Here is a 24,249-nt window from a genome sequence, read left to right as displayed (position 1 = left end):
AGGCTATATACTATTTAGCTATTTTAATATTTTTAAGTTTTTTGAGTTATAGAAGCAAAACTTACTTCTGTCATTAACTCTAATGGGGCATGAGTATCCTTATTAGGGTTGCTGTCTTCCTCCTTATCTTCATCACTGGTATCCTCACCATCATCATCTGTTGATTCAGACAACTTATCATCGATATCCTCAGGGCAATGTTCATTATTTTTCTCCCGCTCTGCAATGACTACATTTTTGCTCATTTCACCTAAAACAATATATATAATTTAGTAAATATTGAAACATATTCATAAATTTAAAATGGTCACTCCTAAATTATAATGTAGCAAGTGCACATGTTACTATGTGTTCTCCTGTCCTGGATTTTTTTTTTTTTCATGACTAAACAGCACTGCAATAAACTTACCTGATTTCCATTTCCCCAAAAAAGGTAAAAAAACTGCTAAGTGAAAGAGGAAAATATACAAACTGATAATACTGGGCTGATGTTAGTGTTAACTGTTTGGTGCTTGAAACTGTAATAAATGGAAACCGTTTTGTTTATAAAGAATATAATTTTAAGAAAAAAATTCTCTTTTATCCATAGAAATATATTTCTTAAATTATTCTTATAGGAATATAAATGTAAAATAAAGACCTTGGGAAGTAAAAGTAAGACTAGAGAGGCTGAAAAGTAATTCTTCTTAGGCAGATAGTCACTGTGCGGATACTTGAGAATAAAATTGTCCCTCTCCCTGGACACACACACACACACACACACAAATCAGATATATGTGATGTGTTCTAGATATGACTAGAGGTTATATAACATTATTAATGATTTTTCTTAATGTCAACTCATAGATAACTGAAAAATAAAACATAAGCACTACTCTGACTACCCATTCAATGTGTGGCGCTATACTGAGCCCCACGAACACTAAAATGTACATCACTGATCTCAGGGTACTCACTCACTCTCTAACTGGGGAGTCAGAAACATAATGGATAACTGTAAAACAATATGGCAGTCCAGTGAGAGAGCCGTGTACCGGGTACATGAAACAACACAGTAAAGAGGAGACACCCATTCCGGTCTGAATGGATCAGTTTTTCCAAGGAGAGGGGACAGCATGAACCAGTACACAAATAATGCGTGTGGAGCTAACACTTTGATGTGCTTATTATGGGTCAAAGTTGAGGCTGAAATGGTGACAGATGTGGCCAGAGGGGTACAAGCTGGATAATGGATTCTAGTGGGCCAGGAGTCTTGGAGTCAGAACTTTATCCTAACAATGAAGGGGCTAGTCATGAAAGATTTAAGTAGGGAAACAAGTATGATAAATTTTTAATTTCTGAAGGAACTCTTGGAGAGCAGGGTAGAAACTGTATTTGAGGGCAGACTGAAAAAAAAAAAAAAGACAAAAAGAGCAGGGAGAGAGGTGGTTAGGAAAAAAAAACCACCTTTAAAAAGTCTAGGTAACATTCTGGAAGGGGAGTGAGATGGGGAAACCATAAAATCTTTCAGTCTTTTGTCATTACCCTCAGAAAGGCTGTGACAAAATGAAACACCACATTTTCTCAAGTCTTAGAGGAGTCAGAGATGTTTGAAGATTCCAGGATTCTGTACAGATTCCCAGCAGTAACTTTACTGAATAAAACTGTGGAAGAGGGAACTTGCGGAGTCCCACTTCTTACTTTGTTTCTTTATTTTGCATTCAGAGGCCTTATAGCTGTTAAAAAGCCAGCTCAAAATGAATTCTAATAATGGGAATTTTCTAAGCAGTTTTCAGACTGCATTTACTGACAACTCACAATAACCCTTGCTGTTTGACTACAAATATGCCAAAAGACAGCAAAAACTAGAAAATATTATTCTCAGGAACAAAATCCCCAAACAGACTCAATGGTTGTGTATATAAGTGTGTATGTCTTGCTCTTCATCTAAATTGGGGAAGACAATCTTACATATTGGTTAAGAAGAAAAGTTGTTTCCTGAAATTCATTAACTAACTAAATTATGCTTATTCTTAGAAAATACATGTTGACTTAGGGTAAAGGATCATGAGATCTTTACCCCTTAAATCAACAGTTGCTTGTATATGAAGGGTTACTGGAGTATTTATACTATTTCTGCTCATTTCTATAAGCTGAAATATTTCAAAAGAAAACATTTAAAAAAAAGTCCAGGTGAAAAAGATGGTTGATGGCACACTGTTAAAACAGGGATAGAGGAGGACAGATATTAGAGAAATATTTAAGAGGTAAAATCTCCATGGCAGACATTTTCCGAATTTTAGTAATTCTTATAACACTTTATCCATTTTGCCATATGAAAGTAAGCTATACTATTTACTTAGTATCTTTTTTTACTCTACCTTTTTAACTTAGGAAATTTTGCTAGATCATAAAAATTATTGGGAAGCAGTGGTTAAGATTCCGTACTGCCAATGCAGAGGGCACAGGTTGGAATCCTGGTCAGAAAACTAAGATCCCACATGTCATGCTGTATGACCAAAAGATAACAAAAGTAAATAAAAAATTTAAAAAATTATACCCAAAATTGACAGAGGTATTAATAAAAGATAGAACAATCACAGCAAATATTATGTCATTACTCTTCTGAATACTACATATTAAATTATTTAATTCTGTCAACATCTCAATGAGGTATGTACTGTTTCTATCCCATTTGTAGATGAAACTGAGAGACAGGAGACAGGTTAAATAACTCACCCAACTTACCACCACTAATTAAGGTAGATCTGGGAGTCAGTTTGCCTCCAGAGTCCATATTCTTAACCACGTTCTTATTTTTTTTCTAATACACATTAAAATATACTACTATTGTAAAAGTTTACCCTGTGTTTCCTAAAATTATCTCTTTGGGAAACACTATTGAGCTTGCCAACTCTTGCTCTGCAGATGAATTTCACAGTTTCAACCTGAACTTGTGCTACATCATCCCCTGCTTTTAGAATTCTGAGTGTGTGGGAAGTCTTGTGCGATGTGTTCTTTGATGGGGTGTGGCCATGAGCTCCTTTAAATATGTAGAAACACTGCTGTTAGAAGGAAGAAAATAAGGAAACCCAGGAAAGGTTGACAGAAGACAATGTTAAGAAAAATCAGGCTCTGCCCCTCCAAAGAAAAAGTTGGGAAAACTCCTCATTCCAAGCAAAAGATAACATCCTCAAAAGAGATACCCAGAGTGTGATGCCTGGGCTCTTCAGGCCATCTACCTGTTTCCTTTACAGTCTCCGCCGGCTCAAAACCACTCTAACCTTACAGTGTGTACCCAGCCGGTTCACAGACTCAACACACTGGTGTCATCAGAGATGGTCATAATAGGGAATTAAGAACTTCATGTGATGTCACAGGGGCTCATTGAATTCACAAACACTGAGGATCATGAGAGAGGCTCCCTGATCCCCAGATTGAAGGTAGTCCTCCCTCTGCCATTTACATTATAGTACCCAGCCCAACCTGTCTTTGTCTTATTTGTTTGTATTATTATTACTTAATAGTTGGCTATCTATGTGAACCTCATAGGGGCAAGCATCTTTCCTTTTGATAACTATTATACCCACAGCTTCCAAACAAGTGTCTGGCACTCAGTTAACCACTGTTGAATGACTGGAACTTGTTATTGCTTTCACAGGTGTTTCAATCCATTCTAAACTTTAATATTCTATTGTTATCATTTTATGTAATATACACCCCTGGATCACACCTGACTGCATATCAGAATCATCCCATACATGAGTTTGAAAAATTACTGATTCCTAAGACCTGCCCCAGACTTACAAGTTGTCAACATCCCAAAGGTCCTAAAGAAGGAAGGCTGAAATAGAAGCTACAGTTACTCAAATAAAATAAATGTTATTACCTGTGCTTTCTTTTAAGAAGGAAGATGACCATAGCTTAGATTGTAGATTTGTTTCTATTTCTTTGTTTGAAATACTCTTTGAAGATATTCTATTTTTAGTATTTGAAGAGATTTTATCTTCAATAGTTTTTGAAGAAACTTCCTTCCTAGATGTTAAAGTATATAGTTAAAAAATATTTTTCTAGGTTACAATTCTGTTAAAGGTTCTATATGGGTTCATACATAAACACACATTTAATATAAACATACAGTATATCAATAATAAATAGCTAAAATGCAGTATCTTCTTTGTGGAAAAGCATTAAAAATAAGTTTAACTAATGTTTAAAATTCTGTTTCTACCAGGCATTTATCATCGTGTAATGATTCTTAGAATCTTTTCAGAGTTAATAGAGAACATATAAGCAATCCATTATATGAATGTCCCTGGCATATCATTACGACATGGTGACATAAAACTATTTAAGGAATACTAGACTTTGGGTGTTTTTTTTGAGTCAGTTCTTACCACTGTTAAATGTTTATGTTTAGAGTCCAATGCTAATATTAACCCTTGCTCACAATATGAAGGAACCTGTTTTTTTAATTAAATGGCTGAAATAAAGATGGGTTAATTTTCTCTTTTAGCCTTTAAGTCTGAAACCTCATGTCAACAGATAACGTATTGAGACAGAGGATTTTTGTGTGGTACACTGACAGGCACCAATGCTGGTGGAAAAACAACCCATGTTCATTTTTTATGGTCTTAAGATCATTTTAGTATGTCTTCTTTACTGAGTTTAAAAAATTCAACTTCTACTTTGCATGACAAGATATAAAAAGGTGTAAAGTATTATTTTTTCCCCTAAAGTTATGATGGCTCTGTTTTATCCCCATTGAAATATGACTCAATAACATTAGTAGTTAAGTTAGTGGTTTTGCACAGTGATTTAGCAAATAGGCTGAACAGCTTCTTACATTCCTAATACTATGGGAGGGAATGGAACCTTTACTTCCCCAATATATGTTGCTAGAGCAAAACCCCTCTCTGGTGATAAAAAATGCACAGCAAAGAAGATTTACAGTTGCTCTTCTTCTGCCCTCCTTGATTTTCTAATTGTGAAAGGAGACATCAAAGAAGAAACCCTACATGTAAAAAGTTGAGGAGTCACTTAAGTATTCAGTTTCTAGCATGACAGAATCCTATTATGCCAAAGGTCACCACAAATGATTACTGGAATTCATATGCTTTAATATCTATTCCTTTTATCTATGAAAGGAGGGCTTTTCTCTAGATTAGATATACTGCCTTTTTATTATTACAGAATTTCATTGAATTTAAGAGCATCTATTTCTTTTTTAAAAAAGATTAAACTATAGTTGGTTCACAATACTGTTAGTTTCAGGAGTACAGCAAAGTGGTTCAGTTTAATATATGTGTGTGTATACATATATATTCTTTTTCATATTTTTTCCATTAAAGTTTATTACAGGATATTGAATATAGTTCCTCGTGCTATACAGTAAATCCCTGCTGTTTATCTGTTTTATATATAGTGGTGTTTATCTGTTAATCCCATACGCCTCCATTTATCCCTTCCTTCTTTCCCCTTTGGCAACCATAAATTTGTTTTCTGTGTCTGTGAGTTTGTTTCTGTTTGGTAAATAAGTCCATTTGCATTATTTTTTAGATCCCACACATAAGTGATCTCATAGGATATTTGTCTTTATGTCTGATTTCCTTCACTTAGTATGATAACCTCTAGGTCCAGCCAAAGATACCACCTATTTATTCTAAGACATACTAATATTTAAGAAAGAAGAGCACTGCCAGCATAAGATGCCCATCAAATGTAAGAAATGTTACAGTATGAAGACACTCTGCGCGCTTCAGAATCTATGAAATATTGTACTTATATATTCACAAGGTTACATCCCTAAAGAGGGGAATTTAGCTAATCTAGTTCTGAATATTTGAATAGTATGAAATGCCTTTAATGATTTTAATGAAAGAACATGGAGGAAGCCTGAATAAAAAGGGTATTACTCTTTGGAAGCAGTGAACATGCCATAAAAACACACATGAAAAGGGGCCAAAGGATCGACAGTAAAATATGAATTCCTCTTCTGCTCACTTTCTGATAAACAGTCTTTCTTATGCACAGTTTCAAAGAAGAGGCCCAGACTCTAACCTCCTCTTCAACTACAATTTGTTGACTTCATCTGAGAAAGTGACTTATGGCAACAGTGCCTCTAACCAATTAACATAAACAGATAACCACTATACTCTAAAAGATCTGTTTTCTTTAAATACAGTTACAGTTGAGGAAAGATTAAAATTATTACTTTTTGGAAGACGGAAAGTATTTAATTTAGTATCTACTAAGGTTAGACAGTCAAGTTAAATATCCCACTGGAACGTATTTATGCTAGACAGCAGATAATCCAGGTTTTACAATTAATTAGTATGCTAAGTACATTAAATGTCCTCAAGTTTCTACTGGAATTAATAATTCTTTAAAGTTCATATTTTAAACTTTGTTTTAAAATTATTTATATTTATCAAATTATTTATATTTATATTCAGAGTGCCTGAAGAACTATGGACAGAGGTTCGTGACATTGTACAGGAGGTAGTGATCAAGACCATCCCCAAGAAAAAGAAATGCAAAAAGGCAAAATGGTTGTCTGAGAAGGCCTTACAAATAGCTGTGAAAAGAAGAGAAGCAAAAGGCAAAGGAGAAAAGGAAAGATATACCCATTTCAATGCAGAGTTCCAAAGAATAGCAAGGAGAGATAAGAAAGCCTTCCTCAGTGATCAGTGCAAAGAAATAGAAGAAAACAACAGAATGGGGAAGACTAGAGATCTCTTCAAGAAAATTAGAGATACTAAGGGAACATTTCATGTAAAGATGGGCACAATAAAGATAGAAATGGTATGGACCTAACAGAAGCAGAAGATATTAAGAAGAGGTGGCAAGAATACACAGAAGAACTATACAAAAAAGATCTTCATGACCCAGATAATCATGATGGTGTGATCACTCACCTAGAGCCAGACATCCTGGAATGTGAAGTCAAGTGGGCCTTAGAAAGTGTCACTATGAACAAAGCTAGTTGAGGTGATAGAATTCCAGTTGAGCTATTTCAAATCCTAAAAGATGATTCTGTGAAAGTGCTGCACTCAATATGCCAGCAAATTTGGAAAACTCAGCAGTGGCCACAGGACTGGAAAAGGTCAGTTTTCACTCCAATCCCAAAGAAAGGCAATGCCAAAGAATGCTCAAACTACCACACAATTGCACTCATCTCACCCGCTAGCAAAGTAATGCTCAAAATTCTCCAAGCCAGGCTTCAACAGTATGTGAACTATGAACTTCCAGATATTCAAGCTGGATTGAGAAATGGCAAAGGAACCAGAGATCAAATTGTCAACATAGAAATCATCGAAAAAGCAAGAGAGTTCCAGAAAAACATCTACTTCTGCTTTATTGACTATGCCAAAGCCTTTGACTGTGTGGACCACAAACTGTGGAAAATTCTTCAAGAGTTGGGAATACCAGACCACCTTACCTGCCTCCTGAGAAATCTGTATGCAGATCAAGAAGCAACAGTTAGAAATGGACATGGAACAACAGACTGGTTGGTTCCAAATCGGGAAAGGAGTACGTCAAGGCTGTATATTGTCACTCTATTATTTAACTTATATGCAGAATACATCATGCTAAATGCTGGGCTGGATGAAGCCCAAGCTAGAATCAAGATTGCTGGGAGAAATATCAATAACCTCAGATATGCAGATGACACCACCCTTATGGCAGAAAGCGAAGAACTAAAGAACCTCTTGACGAAAGTGAAAGAGGAGAGTGAAAAAGTTGGCTTAAAACTCAACATTCAGAAAATTAAGATCATGGCATCTGGTCCCATCACTTTATGGCAAATAGGTGGGGAAACAGTGACAGACTTAATTTTTTGGGGTTCCAAAATCACTGCAGATGGTGACTGCAGTCTTGCTCCTTGGAAGAAAAGCTATGACCAACCTAGACAGCATATTAAAAAGCAGAGACATTACTCGCCAACAAAGGTCCATCTAGTCAAAGCTATGGCTTTTCCAGTAGTCATATATGGATGTGAGAGTTGAACTATAAAGAAAGCTGAGCACTGAAGAATTGATGCTTTTGAACTGCCGTGTTGGAGAAGACTATTGAGATCTGCAAGGAGATCCAACCAGTCCATTCTAAAGGAAATCAGTCCTGAATATTCATTGGAGGGACTGATGCTGAAGCTGAAACTCCAATACTTTGGCCACCTGATGTGAACAGCAGACTCACTTGAAAAGACCTTGATGCTTGGAAAGACTGAAGGTGACGAGAAGGGGACAACAGAGGATGAGATGGTTGGATGGCATCACTGACTCAATGGATACGAGTTTGAATAAGCTCCGGGAGTTGGTGATGGACAGGGAGGCCTGGTGTGCTGCAGTCCATGGGGTCGCACAGAGTCGGACACGACTGAAGTGACTTAGCAGCTGCAGCAAAAGTCAGTGAGGTATAAATTTTGCTTGCTAATCTTGGTCTGTGTCTAAAGAGGCATTTACTTAAAGAGTAAAAATGGGAATAAAACAATGTGTCATACATTTTATAAAAGAGAAAATATGATTATGGAATAACCTATAGATACTATTTTATCAACCTCAATGAGTTGAGTTCTGTGGGTTTCCTTTAGCCATTTTCCCCACACATCTATGAACTTGAAAGCTTGACCAAAAAATCCAACAGATCGAAGGTCCACCATCTATAAGACTTTAGCCAGCATTAAAGATACACTTTACTTTTACTGCTGAAAATGGTTTGTTAATTAAGTGCCATTTGTTGGGTAGACAAAATCTCTGACATACGGGATCCATGAGGAAAAAAGGAAATGAGTTATTTGGCCTCTGTGTACAGAGAACTGTGAAACTCTTGGTTTATGAAAGTTCACACACTGCTTGTGGCCCAGATCAGAATGAAAACTCAATCAGAAGATTAAGGCAAATAACTGGAGGGGAAAGAAAACGCCTAGATTTCCCTAATCCAACCTGGATAGAACCTTTCACGAAATTCCACTTGCCAGTCAGACTGTGGAGCTGGAAAGAGAGTGGGGAGTGGAATGCAGGCTATGCTGAGAAAATCCATCAACTCTCTAGGTCAGTCACACTGTTCCTCAGCACAGGTCCCCCATGGTTTTCTGTGTTCCTACTTGATCTTTTACTTTCTTTTCTCCAGAACTGGCTCTGTTTACCTTCAACTCTCGGTGAGACTGGGCTTCCCCTGTGGCTCAGATGGTAAAGAATCTGCTTGGGTAAGGTAGCTGAGTTACAAAGCCATGCACCTATGAAGCTTACTGGCTATCTACCTATCCCTCCTTCTCCCCTACTCCAAATAATAACCAAACCAAACCTAAAAACTCTTCTCTGCAAGTGAAGTTAACAGAACATGATCATACTGCTCTTGCAAAAAGTAGTTTGATAACCAGATGCAATTATTAATGAAATCAAGAAAACCGGCAGCCACTTGGGCTTTCCAGGTGGCGCAGCGCTACAGAATCCTCCTGACAATGCAGGAGATGTGGGTTTGATCCCTGGGTTGGGAAGATCCCCTCGAGTAGGAAATGGCAACCCCAGAATTCTTGCCTGAAAAATTCCAGGACAGAGGAGCCTGGTGGGCTCCAGTCCATGGGGCTGCAAAGAGTCAGACACACCTGAGCACACATGCACACTGCTTTTCTTTCTTGGCCCAGACTGCATCTGATTTACCCCTGGGGTTTAACTACCTCTGGATATGGGTTACCTCTTGCTCCAATTCCAGCATTGCTTATCACAGTCTATAAACACTATGTGTCTATATGTTCATAGACACAATATTTATTTTCATTAATAGCTACTAACTCATTATTATTAAAGGTATATCATATTTCCCTCAAAGACTACTAAAATTTTCTTAGATTTTTTATTTAAATCTTTTCAACCATGTAATAGGATACATAATATATAATTAAATTTAGATTAATATAGTTAATGGGGCATTTATCTTTTCCTTGTTGTCTATAACATTTACTCTGAAATAAGCACAGAATCTGTCATTGATCTGTAATATATTACCTCCTCTTTAATATAAAAACACATATTTACTACACAATTTGCAAAAGTCAAAGTGAACCCTAATTTTAATTTTCAGCTTTGACAGTATATAAGTTAAAACATATGTGGTATAAGGTATATTTTTCCCAGCCAATAATATTCAGAATAATTCAAAATAATTTTGATTTGAATAGAATTCTACTAGAAGCTCACTACCAATTTGTCAATAATTGAACCCTATGAATGTGTTTTATGATCAACTTTCAAAATGCAATTTTTCATGGAATAAATAATTTTTTTTCAGTAGATAGATGATTATGTCAAGAAATAATGGACTCTGATGGTTTACCAGAATCAGTGCCTTGAACAAAGCAGGTACTTAATATTTAGCTACTAAATTGAAACTGGACTATGATTTTTTCAACACCAATCTCTTCAACTAGTTGGGGTGATTATTTTCCTTATTTAGTAGTAATTGTTCTTCTCATAGTAAATAAAAATCTGATTTTAAGGTAAATATTCCTTTAAAATGATATTCTCAAAGAAACAAGCAAGTATCAAAGTGAAACAAGAATGAGCAATGAAAGTTAAGTAAGTAAAATACAGAATACTTGGTGTTTAAGCAGTTGAGAAGTAGGTTTGAATATTATCTATACCCCTACATTTTTATCAAAATTCATTTTTCATTTTAAATATCCTCTTATCTAAGAAACAGTTGCTTTGACTGAAGCAAAAGCTAAGTGCTAATCCATGCATTTCTGGCCTTTCAAATTTAATTGGGTGACAAATGACTGCATTATCTACTTCTAATTGCTTAAAAGGCATGATCAGATGCTCAACGAGAGACATCTTCTTACTCTGACATTCCTTCATTTGGTTCAATCATCACTTTTTCTGAAAGAGAAGAAAAAAAACTCAACCCAGTATTTTATCAATAGTGATGTTCTTAATAGAAATTCCTGACTGGCAAATATTTAGGCATTGTTTGAGTGACAGGCAGTATAATAAAGGATTTAATTGCTAACTCAACCACACTCAACAATTCCTATAGACTATCTTCTTAATATTTAGGACAAAAGGGTGATCAAATATATTCTTTTAAAGTAATAAATCATTTACCCTTTGGATCAAACATTAGCAATCTGCCATTCTGTCTATCTTTTGGTGCCTATGAGAGAAGCAGAAATAAAAACTAGCATTATCAATATTATTTTAGCTTGAGGCACTTGAATAATTTATTCACAGCCTTGATATGAACATTTTTATTATCTAGGCTAAAATATAGGGGGCTTCCTGATAATTCAGTTGGTAAAGAATCCACCTGCAATGCAGGAGACCCTGGTTTGATTCCTGGGTCGGGAAGATCCATCCACTGGAGAAGGGATAGGCTACCCACTCCAATATTCTTGGGCTTCCCTTGTGGCTCAGTTGGTAAAGAATCTGCCTGCAATGTGGGAGACCTGGGTTTGATCCCTGGGTTGGGAAGATCTCCTGGAGAAAGGAACCTACTCCAGTATTCTGGCCTGGAGTGTTCCATGGTCTACAGTCCGTGGGGTTGCAAAGAGTCAGACATGACTAAGTGACTTTCACTTTCAGGCTAAAATATAATTTTATACTAAAGTCAATTATTCCAAAACTATATAAATTGATGGTAAGAAAGAATTAAAGCATCCTAAAAATTAGTTTATATAGTCTTACCTTTACAGCATCTGTCCTGTCTAGATGATTCCTGCAAAAAACCAAAATATTTACTCTGTAAGTCTTTAAACATTTTTATAAACTTGGAATATAAATAAAACAGAATGCACAACTCAGTCTGTCAGCAGGGCAGTAAGCATGTATTTTGGTATTGTTTTTAGTAGCATTATTTTCATACTAAGTGAAAAACATTATTCCTCTGGATTATAAAATCTGATTTTAAAAAAGCATAAAGAAATTAAAGCTTCCTCTTCCCATTTCACCTTGAAATGAAGTGAAAGTTGCTCAGTCATGTCTGACTCTTTGCAGCCCCATGTACTATACACAATCCATGGAATTCTCCAGGCCAGAATATTGGAGCAGGTTCCTTTCTCCAGGGGATCTTCCCAACCCAGGAATTGAACCCAGGTCTCCTGCATTGTAGGCAGATTCTTTACCAGCTGAGCCACAAGGGAAGCCCAAGAATACTGGAGTGGGTAGCCTATCCCTTCTCCAGTGGATCTTTCCGACCCAGGAATCAAACCAGGGTCTCCTGCATTGCAGGAGGATTCTTTACCAACTGAGCTATCAGGGAAGCCCTGGAGTTAATGTAAAAAGAGCTATAGGGATAATTTTGCAAGTTAGAAAAGTGATGTACTAAATTAGCCACTAATTATGTTACCTTTTTGGTTTTATATAACTTGGACTCTAGATCTGGATCCAAATATTGTTATGATACAGCAGGTTGAGGGTATCCCTTTCCTACTCAGTTGACCCCAGAAACCACAAATTCAGTGTGGCATGTGTTTACAACACTGCTTTCCTTTCCTACTTTAACAAAGAAAAACAACACTTAAACCAAACTACCTGCCACACTCTAGTTCATCCGTGTTATGAAAAACACCTTTATAGATGTATATTAGCCAGAACAAGAAGTTTTTCAATGATATTTCAAGATGCAGTATTTTTAGTAAAATATTTCAAAAAACACATTTAGAAATAAACCTTTGATTTTATCGAAAGATACAGTTTAAAATATAATTCTTAAAAAAAAAATATAATTCTTACCTGATAAAAGTTCCCTTATGAGTTTATCAATACTTATAAGTTACAATGTTTTCTCTTGGAATGTTTTATCTTTTTAAAATTAGCCTATGTAGACTGATTTTCCTATAACTTAGTTCTTTGTATATCTGAATACATTTCATTCTAATTGGAAAGAGAAAAATCAACTTTTAAGTTTTTTTTAAATTCACTTGCCCTTTCCACCCCAACAGTCCCCATATTCCAAGCCAGGCTTTAAAAATTATTAGTAGTAATATCTAGGGATTTCTGGAACATAAAATTCAGGACCAAAACTGTAGACAATAAAAAGAGAAGCTTCATTATTTTGCAGTAAGTTTCTCTCTTTTTAAATTTGTCTTCCTCACACTTATTTGCACTTGCAATAGTACACTTTTGCCTTAGGCACTGTTTTCTGGGGAACTCTGATCAAGCCAGACATATATGTTATTAATTTGATTATTCCTCTGAGAAGCTCACAGAGACAGCCAAAGGATCTCAAAAAAGAAAGGCATCTTTTTGGGAAAACAGTTGTAGAAGACCAAGCTTAGGATAAATGAAAGATTCTACTCTTGATTCTCTACAGCAGTGGAGCTCTGAAGCCAAAACAATGCAATAATGAATCAAGTAAGATCTTAGCAAAAGAAATCTAAGGTGACCTCTCCTGAGAGGTACTTACATGCCACAGATTCCCCCATCCTGTGGGTGCCCATGTGTCTGGGTCTTCCTATTGTATTTAGAGCTTTCCTTTCCCATATTAAAAAGCCGAGACATTACTTTGTCAACAAAGGTCCATCTAGTCAAGGTTATGGTTTTTCCAGTGGTCATGTATGGATGTGAGATGTGGACTATAAAGAAAGCTGAGCACCGAAAAATTGATGCTTTTGAACTGTGGTGTTGGAGAAGACTCTTGAGAGTCCTTTGGACTGCAAGGAGATTCAACCAGTCCATCCTAAAGGAGATCAGTCCTGGGTGTTCATTGGAAGGACTGATGTTGAAGCTGAAACTCCAATACTTTGGCCACCTGATGTGAAGAGCTGACTCATTGGAAAAGACCCTGATGCTGGGAAAGATTGGGGGCAGGAGGAGAAGGGGACGACAGAGGATGAGATGGTTGGACGGCATCACCAACTCAATGGCCATGGGTTTGGGTGGACTCCGGGAGTTGGTGATGGACAGGGAGGCCTGGCATGCTGCGGTTTATGGGATCACAAAGAATCGGACACGACTGAGCGACTGAACTGAATTGAACTTTCCCTTCTAGCTCTAAGGTCTTTATGGATTGCTACTTCCATCCTTTACCTGGACGAAACATCAGTGCATATAATTCACTTTCCAATTTCACCTGGAAAAGAAAGACCTAGGATGTGCAGATCCCAGCCCTTGATGGAAACCCCATCTCTGCTAGGTCTGGCTTTATCGTTACCTAGGAAATGTTCACTTAATCTCCTTTCATAAAACTGAACAAATCTTTGGGAGGCAGTACGAAGTAATACTCAAGAGTTGGGGCTCTTTGGAAATAAACTCACACACCTATGGTCAATTAATCTATGACAAATGAGGCAAGACTATATTATGCAGAAAAGACAGTCTCTTCAGCAAGTGGTGTTGGGAAAGCTGGACATGTGCATGTTAGTCGCTTAGTCATGTCCAACTCTTTGCGACCCCATGGACTGCAGCCCACCAGGTACCTCTGTCCATGAGATTTTCCAGGCAAGGATACTGGAGTGGGTTGCCATTTCCTTCTCCAGGGGATCTTCCCAACCCAGGGATCAAACCGGGGTCTCCTGCACTGCAGGCAGATCCTTTACCGACTGAGCTACAAGGGAAGCCCAAAGCTGGACATACCTGCATGTAAATCAATGAAATGAGCATTCCCTCACACCAAATATGCAAATAAATTCAAACTTGTTTAAAGATCGAAGTTTAAGACATGACACCAAAAAAACTCCTAAAAGAAAACACAGGCAAAACATTCTCAGGCATAAACCATAGCAATACTTTCTAGGATCAGTCTCACAAAGGCAAAAAAAAATAAAAACAAAAATCAACAAATGGGAACTAATCAAACTTAAAAGCTTTTGCACAGCAAGGGAAGTCATAAACAAAACAAAAAGACAACCTACAGAACAGGAGAAAATGTTTGCAAACAATGTAACTGACAAGGGATTAATCTCTAAATATACAAACAGTGCATACAGCTCAATACCAAAAGCAAATAACCCAATCAAGAAATGGATGGAACATCTAAATAGACATTTCTCCAAAGAAGACATACAGATGGCCAAACACCACATGAAAAGATGCTCAACATCACTAATTATTAGAGAAATACAAATCAAAACTACAATGCGGTATCACCTCACATGGGTCAGAATGGCTGTCATCAAAAAGTCTACAAACAATACATGCTGAGAGGGTGTGGAGAATAGGGAACCCTCCTACACTGCTGGTAGGAATGCGAATTGGCACAGCAACTATGGAGAACATTAAAGAGGTTCCTTAAAAAACCAAAAATAGGACTATCATATGACCCAGCAATCCCACTCCTGGGCATATACCCAGAGAAAACCATAATTCCAAAAGATACATGCGGAGAAGGAAATGGCAACCCATCCCAGTATTCTTGCCTGGGAAATTCTGTGGACAGAGGAGCCTGGCAGGCCACAGTCCACCAGGTTGCAAAGAATCGGACATGACTGAACAAGCACTACTACTGCTATTCTGTCTCTGACAGCCTTCAAGACATGATCCCAGCACAACAAGCAGATGTCACCCCTTCTGATTGCTAAGCTTACCCGAAGCTCCACCTTCAGTCTGGAGCAGCCACCCAGGAATACACTGGGGGCCCTTCAAGTTGCTAAATGGACTCTCCCATGCACGTCCTAGGGTCTTTGTTCATCTACAGAATGGTACAGAATCTGTGTGCAGGGGGCATTCCCTCAAACACTAGGGTGCCACTAAGGATGCTGCGGGTAAAAAGGATGAAGGACACCTGATACAAAATGGAGTCAGGGAGCCACATAGTGTGGGTTCTCATGCATTCCCACTAGTCTCAATATTCACTATCAGCAGGAAGAAAGAAGATTCCCACACACCTTAGTAACAGCAAACTGCCCACCACTTGGTGCCAACAAGAAACCACCACAACTCTGAACTCTCATTCTCCTCCAATGAGCTTTTGTTCAAAACAATCCTCCCCAGCTTCCTCCCAGAACCTAATAAAAGCCAGCCTCAAAAAAACATGCGTGCACCCCAATATTCACTGCAGTGCTATCTACAACAGTCAGGACATGGAAGCAACTTAAATGTCCATCAACAGGGGAATGGATAAAGAAGATGTGCTACATATATACAATGGAATGTCAGTCATAAAAGAGAATAAAACAATGCCATTGGTTGCAACATGGATGGACCTAGAGATTGCCATACTGAGTGAAGAAAGTCAGACATAGAAAGACAAATATCATATAATACCACTTATAAGTGAGATCTAAAAAAAAAAAAGAGGGTACAAATGAACTTATTTATAAAACAGAAGTAGAGTCACAAATGTAGAAAACAAAATTGTGGTTACCAAGAGATAATGGAGGGGAGGGATAAATTGGGAGATTGGGACTGATCTATATATACTTCTATATAGAAACAGATAACTAATAAGAACCTGCTATAGAGCACTGGAATTCTACTCAATACTCTAACACCCCTAGGAGAAAAGAATCTAAACACGAGTGGATACATGTATGTACATAACTGATTCACTTTGCTGTATGCTTGAAAGCAAGACAACATTGTAAATAAACTGTACTTTAATAAAAAATTGTTTTAAATGGGCAGAAGACCTAAATAGGCATTTCTCCAAAGAAGACATACAGATGACCAACGGGCACATGAAAAGATGCTTAAAATCACTAATTATTAGAGAAATACAAATCAAAACCACAATGAGGTTCCACCTCACACTGGTCAGAATGGCTCTCATGAAAAAAATCTACAAATAATAAATGCTGGAGAGAGTGTGAAGAAAAAGGAACCCTCCGACACTGTGGTGGGGATGTAAACTGGTGCAGGCACTATGGAAAACAGCACAGAGGGTCCTTAAAAAAAACAAAAATAGAGTTACCATATGATCCAGCAGTCCCACTCCTGGGTATATATCAAGAAAAAAACTCTAATTTAAAAAGATACATGAACTCCAATGTTCATAGAAGCATTATTTACAAAAGCTAAGACATGGAAGCAATTGAAATGTTTATCAACAGATGAATAGATAAAGATGTGCTACATATATACAATGGAATATTACCACTCAGTCATAAAAAATGAAATAATGTCATTTGCAGCAACATAGATGGACATAGAGATAATCATACTAAGTGAAGTCAGTCGGACAAAAACATATCATATGGTACCACTTATATGTGGACTCTAAAAACATGATAAAAGCGAACTTATTTACAAAACAGAAAGAGACTCACAGACATAGAAAACAAACACGGCTACCAAAGGGGAAAGCAGGGGGAAGGATAAATTAGGAGTTTGGGATTAGCAGATACAAACTTCTATACATAAAATAAACAATAAAGCCCTACTCTAGCATAGGGAACTATATTCAGTATTTTATAATAAACCATAATGAAACAGAATATGAAAAAGTATACTGTATGTACATGTATATGTGTGTATATATATATCTGAGTCACTTTGCTGATACCAGAAACTAACACAACATTGTAAATTAACTATACGTCAATTAAAAAAAAAAAGTTGGGCTCTTGAGTAAAGACACTGGGTTCATATTCCATTCTGCCACTTCCCATCTAAGCCTGGGTGAGCTAAAACTTCTGTAGGCCTCAGTTCCTCCATCTGTAAAGCAGGGGTCACAACAATGCCAACCTCATTGGCTCATTATAAGCATTAAGTAGGATGATCTGGGTAAGGGGTTTAGTACAGTGCCTGGCACATAGGAGGGACATGGTAGAAACAACTTGATGTTTCATCCAAAGGAAAAACTGAGATGATGTCTTCAGGGGCCGATTAAGATTGCTTAGGGGAACAAAAAGCAGGCTTTACTGTGATTGAGACAAGCAGGCTAGCTCTAAGGACTTTTAATTAATTAATCAATCAGATAAGCCCTAAAGTAATGATACTTGCTTAGAAAGATCACTGACTCCAGGGAAAAAGCAGAGTACTTGAGAACACAGGTAAAGTTAAAGCAGAGACTGATAATTTTTCAGAAAAAGGTACAGCCATCACATAAGTATGTATTTTTCAAATGAGTATTAGTATGCACTTAATGTCTCTTAGCTATATGAGCTTGAACTCCCAGTTGCAAGTTCCAGAAACCATGCTCAAGGGAGCGTAGGCACAAACAGGGAAGCCCTGGCTCATAGAGTCCAAGAGTCGAATACACAAGCTGTGTGGAATCGGGACACAGTGGCTACACCTGTGGTCACGAGAGTGTGGCGCTTAAGTGGGGACTTCCCCTTGCTCATCTCCACGTCTCCTTTCACATGGGTCTCATTCTTCTCTCTCTCAATGTAGGCAGATTTTCTACACATGATGCAAAACATAGCTCCCAGCTCTTCTTAGGTTTTATCGGATACAGCCCTAGCTTTTAAGGAAAAATTGACTGTCAATAACCAAAACCCCAGTCAACAACTCGGTTAATTCAGCTTGTTTTTTGGGCTACAAAGAACAGATAAATTTAAGCCACTTAAGAAAAAAAATCTCTAGTACTTAATGTACTTCATGTCACACAAATTGGCCCTTGGTAAATATTAACATTTATTAAATGAATAGAATAAGAAGGAATGCAACAAGTGAAGTGAAAGTCGTTCAGTCATGTCCAACTCTTTGTGAGCCCGCGGAATATACATGGGGTCTGTGGAGTTCTCCAGGCCAAAATACTGGAGTGGATACCTTTTCCCATCTCCAGGGGATCTTCCCAACCCAGAGATCGAACCTAGATCTCCCACATTGTTGATGGATTCTTTTCTAGCTGAGCCACAAAGGAAGCCCAAGAATACTGGAGTGGGTATAGCCTATCCCTTCTCCAGGGGATCTTCCCGACCCAAGAATCAAACCGGGATCCTCGGCATTGCAGGTGGATTCTTTACCAACTGAGCTATTAGGGAAGCAACAACAGAGTAAAGGAAAAGAACATATTAAACTAGAGCTTTGCAACATGGTAGCCACTCACCATATGTGGCAACTGAGCACTTAAAACACGATTAGCACTTAAAATGAGATATGCACATCAGATTATAAAGACTTAGTACTGGACTTCTTTGGTGGTAAAGTGGGTAAGAATCCATCTGCCAAGGCAGGAGACACAGTTTCGATCCTTGGTTTGGGAAGAGTTCACATGCCACGAAGCAACTGAGCTCACATGCTGTAACTAGAGTCCACGCTCTAGAGCCTGAGAGCTGCAACTACTGAAGCCCTCGTGCCTAGAGACTGTGTTCTGCAGCAAGAGACGCCACCACAGTGAGAAGCCCATCTACTGCAAGCAGAGAAAGCCCACTTGGAAAAGACCCTGATGCTAGGAGGGATTGGGGGCAGGAGGAGAAGGGGATGACAGAGGATGAGATGGCTGGATGGCATCACTGACTCAATGGACATGAGTTTGAGTAAACTCCAGGAGTTGGTGATGGACAGGGAGGCCTGGTGTGCTGCGATTCATGGGGTTGCGAAGAGTCGGACATACTGACTGACTGAACTGAACTGAAATGAACTGATACAGTCCATGGGGTCACAAAGAGTTGGACACGACTCAGCGACTTTCACTTTCATCCTAGAGGAGTTTAATAGGGAAACTGAACAGGGGAGGGTAATATTTCATGGCAAAGTCTCATGTGTATAAAATGATTTCAGTGGTCGTCTTTCACTTACATTCATATTTAAAGGTGACCACCTATAAATTTTATATAGTGCAAGGAGTTCAGACTCTGAAGTCAGATTGCCTATGTTCAAATCCCAGCAAATGGTGTGATCTTGAGCAAGTTCCTTAATCCCTCTATGATTCACTCTCATCAAGTTTAAAATGACAAAAATACTGAAAGGGACAGAGTGATTAAATAGTTAATTCCACTAGCGGATTGTAAATAAAGAAGTATGGGAGACTCCTGTAAGTTAATGGTCACTCAAGAAAGTAGGTTTGCTTACTCATGGAACAGAAGCATGAGACATGTCCCAAAACAATAAAACAATGGTGGAATGAGACCCACATTCTGCCCAGTGAGTTCAGCAAGTGAATGAGTCCTAGGACACATTCTTCTGCATGCACAGAAAACAAAAATATAAGGAAAAAAATATAAAAGAAAACAAAAATATAAGGAAATCAACATAATAAAATGATTATGAGATATGCCATATGTTAGCATAGGGGTGCTAGAGGTAAAGAACCCGCCTGCCAGTGCAGGTGATGTAAGTGACATGGGTTCAATCCCTGGGTCAGGAAGATCCTCTGGAGGAGGGTACAGCAACCCACTCCAGTATTCTTGCCTGGAGAATCTTATGGACAGAGGAGCCTGGTGGGCTACAATCCATAGGGTCACACAGAGTCACAACTGAAGCGACTTAGCACAGCACAGCTGACCACTTTTTGCTCATTTTCACTGAACCATGCGGAGAAGGCAATGGCACCCCACTCCAGTACTCTTGCCCGGAAAATCCCATGGACGGAGGAGCCTGGTAGGCTGCAGTCCATGGGGTCACAGAGTCAGACACGACTGAGCAACTTCACTTTCACTTTTCACTTTCCTGCATTGGAGAAGGAAATGGCAACCCACTCCAGTGTTCTTGCCTGGAGAATCCCAGGGACGGGGGAGCCTGGTGGGCTGCTGTCTATGGGGTCGCACAGAGCCGGACACAACTGAAGTGACAGTCGTGTCGCTTAGCAGCAGCAGCAGCAACTGCACCATGACAATCCCAATTTGACCACATGGGGACAAGAAAACTCCCCTGCCAGATGTGGAGGAGGAACTGATCCTGGAAGCCTGATGTTTACTCAGGAATGAGGAAGAAGGTGGTCTTCTCTCCCTCCTCACTTTTGCTTTGACTATAAAACTGTAGATGACTCAGCTCTGGATGTGGTCCAACTTGTCACCCTCAGAAGCATCCTATTCTAATAAGTCACTTCTTATCTACTACTTTGTCTCTTGCTGAATTCTTTCTGTGTTGAGACATAAAGAACTGGAGTTCCTTGAAGCCTCCAAAATGCCACCCAGCAGTTTCAGTACCACCTGCTTTACAGAGTACTTCAAGGATTAATATAAATAGCTCACAGTAAATAACAGCAGCGCCTATCTGCTCCTATAATTCTAACTACTCCAACTCTTCCTCCTCCTATTGTTATTACTACCTACAGCCTAGCAGAGACAGCGCTGAAGCTGAACTCTGACTTAGAGTTCTAGGTGCACAACTGAGCCTGGATGGGGTAATGAAGGGGGAGAAAATGTTGCAGGTTGAGCTCTAATGGGGTGCTGAGAGAGAGAGAGAGAGAGAGAGAGAGAGGAGAGAGAGAGAGAGAGTGTGTGTGTGTGTGTGTGTGTGTGGCGGGTGGTGGAAGTTCTGGAATTCTGGAATGATGCAGCTGAATCCCTGCAAAGGTTTTGGAATTCAGCTCTGGTAAACTCAACACTTAAAGAGCAGTGCTGTTGTTTTCCTGAGAGTTAAGACAAAACTTCAATTAAAAAAAAAAATTAACACGGAGGATTCGGGGATCACTTGTATTTAGTTTTAGGAGAATGAAACAAATCAAAAGACACTTTCAGTGTCCTCTATTTTTAAAAAGCAACTTTCAGGACTCTCTTGGGGGTAAAAACAGATCTGTCCATTTCACTTATGCCCTCTGGGAAGTCAGACAACTTATAATTACGCCAGGTGTTAATTTAAAACGCTACCTGGGCACAGTGTAATCTGAACAGGATCTCGATTTTGGAAGTTTCAAGTCAATTTGATTATCTCACAGAGGCGGAAGACTGGATCTTAGAAGTGATCCGTTGTCCCAAACCTATTCAAAAGGTCTGTAAAAACAGAAGATGAAAATAAGGTCCGGGGAGGTTAAATGATTTGCTCAAATTCCAAAGAAATTTCTTCATGGCCAAGCAAGTAGTCTAGCGAGTAATGAAGTATTAACCACAAGCCAGCTGAGTCCCTGCTCCTATTGATTGGCCATTAAACTGTCCTCCCCCCACCTCCGCCTCGCCTCACAAAAGTTAGAGGAAAAAAAAGAGAGGCGGGTGCCTGAGGATCGAGGGAAGGAGCCAGAAGCCCTGGGATGAAACGTGGCTATTTTCATTGTTTTTTGGGGGGTGAGCAGGGGAGGGAGTCAGCATGTGCGAATCGGCAGGTCAGAGAATAGTGGTGTAGATGGCCTGTCAGAACCGCTTAGTTATCACACCCACAGGGACACAAATATCCCTTCCTCAGCGCCGAACTACAGCCAGAGGAAGAAGCCAAGGTACGAGGTGCACCTCCGGTCGCGCGGCCCCTACCTTCTCGCGCGCTGCCTGGGCTGTGGTGGGACGCCAGAGCCCGAACCTGGAGCGGTCAGAGAAGCTGGCGGGTCCAGGCGCCGGGCCTGAGGGAGTCCGAGGTAAGAAGAGCTGGGTCAGGTTGCTCGCGGGGATGGGGAGACGGCGACCGTGCTTGGTGCGGCGCCTCTTACCTGTCTGTGGCCCTCTCACGCTGAGCATCGGAAAGGTTGACATAGAAAGCTAGCCCAGCTCCTGGTCTGCTCGGTGTTGGGAGCGTGGAGCAGTAGACGTCGCGTCGCCATGGAGACGAGATGGCGCGCTGGCGCGTGCGCGGCTGAAGCAGACTACTCTGAGAAGGGGCCAGGGGGAAGGGGCGGGGCGAACCTTGGGCAGGGCTGAGGGGGCGGGGCAGGGCTGAGGGGGCGTGAAGGGGGCGGAGCATGATGCTGGAGTCTAGGAACTTGGGCAGCCCAGGTGCTAGGGAGCCCCGGAGTCGGACTCCTACCGCTCAGAGAATTGAGTGCATACATTGTCCGACGCTTCTCTCATAGCTCAGTCGGTAAAGTATCTGTCTGCAATGCAGGAGACCCGGGTTCAATTAATGGGTCTGGAAGAGCCCCCGGAGAAGGAAATGGCAACCCACTCCAGTATTCTTGCCTGGAGAATCCCACTGACAGAGGAGCCCGGCAGGCTACAGTCCATGGGGTCGCAAGAGTCGTACACGATTTAGCGACTAAACCACCACCGGTTGGACACATTCGTTTGAAAGTCCGCACGTGCACCAGTTACCGTGAGAAGGGCAGATTGGAGGGGTAATGGCATTTCCTTGTCCACACTTGATCATGTTTTTGGCGAGGAGAGGGGAAAAGGCTAGGTGGCCTCCTTTATGTTTTAAACCTGTGGGGAAAAGATGAGTTGGGAGAGAGGGTTGTCCCTGGATGTGGATGAACAAATGTCCCCTGCAGGATTTCGTCCCCCAACCTAAGAGCACCCCGAGAAGATTATGGGTTTCCTGGCGTGGGGGGGGGGGCGGTCTCTGGATCGCGTTTCCCAAGATCAGATTCAAGTAATTAAAACCAGGGACCCTCCTCTCCCTCTAAGGGGGCCAAGTCCTGGGATGTGAAATTGACATTGCCACTGGAAAGGTTTTACTGCTTAAATAATGCTTTGGTCACAGCATTTGGTTGTTTTTCTCCATTTGGGATGCACGGAATCACCAGGATCTATTTGTTGCCAAGTCACGTGTTTTGAAGGAAGCCTGTTTGTTGGAATCAAATCTGGATTCTAATTTCGCTAAGTAGCCATATGATATGAGGTGTAATCGCTGTTTAACCTGTTAGGTGCTCTCAAGGAATATGTGCCTTGGTAGATGCTTGTCAGCTTCAAATGACAAAGTATATAAAGTTCTGACATGTAGACAGGCTTAAAAATGGTAAATTTTATAATTATGTTTATATAAAATGGAGCCAGGTGGACCATTTCAGGAACTGAGTGTATACAGAGATTCTGTTATTTTAAAATTCTCTTAATCATTTGTTCATATTAACTCTAAACCTCCTTGGAGCCCAGGATGGTAGGAAAGAGGTAAAGGAAAAAGACCAGAAATGGACGTTTTGGAATGGAAGTTTTTTAAACAGCTCAATTAAGTCATTGACAGATACACTCCTAGTTTAAAAGTGCATAGCAAACCACTATCTCCTGTATTTTAGGAACATCCTTACGCCTTAAGTCTTTTTGTTTTTTTTGTTTTTGCCTTAAGTTTGATTGAAGACTTTTTGTTCACTAAAGGCAAAGGAAAATTCATTATACTTCTTGAACAATACTTTTTAAAACATTAGTTTTGATGAATTTTTCTTACTACTGATACATGGGTAATGTCTAACTGGCTATTCCCATTGTCCTGCTCCAAGGAAATGGAAGAAACCCCCAAATCTAATGGATTAAACTTACCCTTCCTACCCCTCTTTCCTGCAACAGAAGAGTCCATTTGTTGAAAACAGTGTTTTCAGTATTTATTGTTCCTGAAAGAAGGGGCAACAATAGTTTAATGATCTTGGAGAATA

The 24,249-nt window shown here is 39.5% G+C and overlaps 1 protein-coding gene across 11 annotated transcripts in view; it reads right to left on the bottom strand.

Moving 5' to 3' along the window:
- The window catches only part of ERICH2 (glutamate rich 2), a 34,346-nt gene extending 11,825 nt beyond the window's left edge, over positions 1-22,521 (bottom strand). Inside the window, exons 1-5 of one of the 11 annotated variants that reach the window (XM_043487954.1) lie at positions 22,378-22,515; positions 11,664-11,694; positions 10,823-10,859; positions 3,869-4,014; positions 66-250 (exon numbers count right to left, since the gene is read on the bottom strand). In XM_043487954.1, coding sequence (XP_043343889.1) covers positions 66-250; positions 3,869-4,014; positions 10,823-10,851 — 360 coding nt within the window. In that variant the 5' untranslated portion in view covers positions 10,852-10,859; positions 11,664-11,694; positions 22,378-22,515. The other 10 variants (XM_043487957.1, XM_043487955.1, XM_043487965.1 and 7 more) reach the window with 10 other exon arrangements.
- Positions 22,522-24,249: the final 1,728 nt, after the last annotated feature.

The sequence above is a fragment of the Cervus canadensis genome, chromosome 15 (genome assembly GCF_019320065.1).
Source record: "Cervus canadensis isolate Bull #8, Minnesota chromosome 15, ASM1932006v1, whole genome shotgun sequence".
NCBI classification, from domain to species: Eukaryota; Metazoa; Chordata; class Mammalia; order Artiodactyla; family Cervidae; genus Cervus; species Cervus canadensis.
The sequence above is the reverse complement of the archived record's forward strand: the minus strand, read 5'-3'. Positions and strand labels throughout refer to the sequence as shown.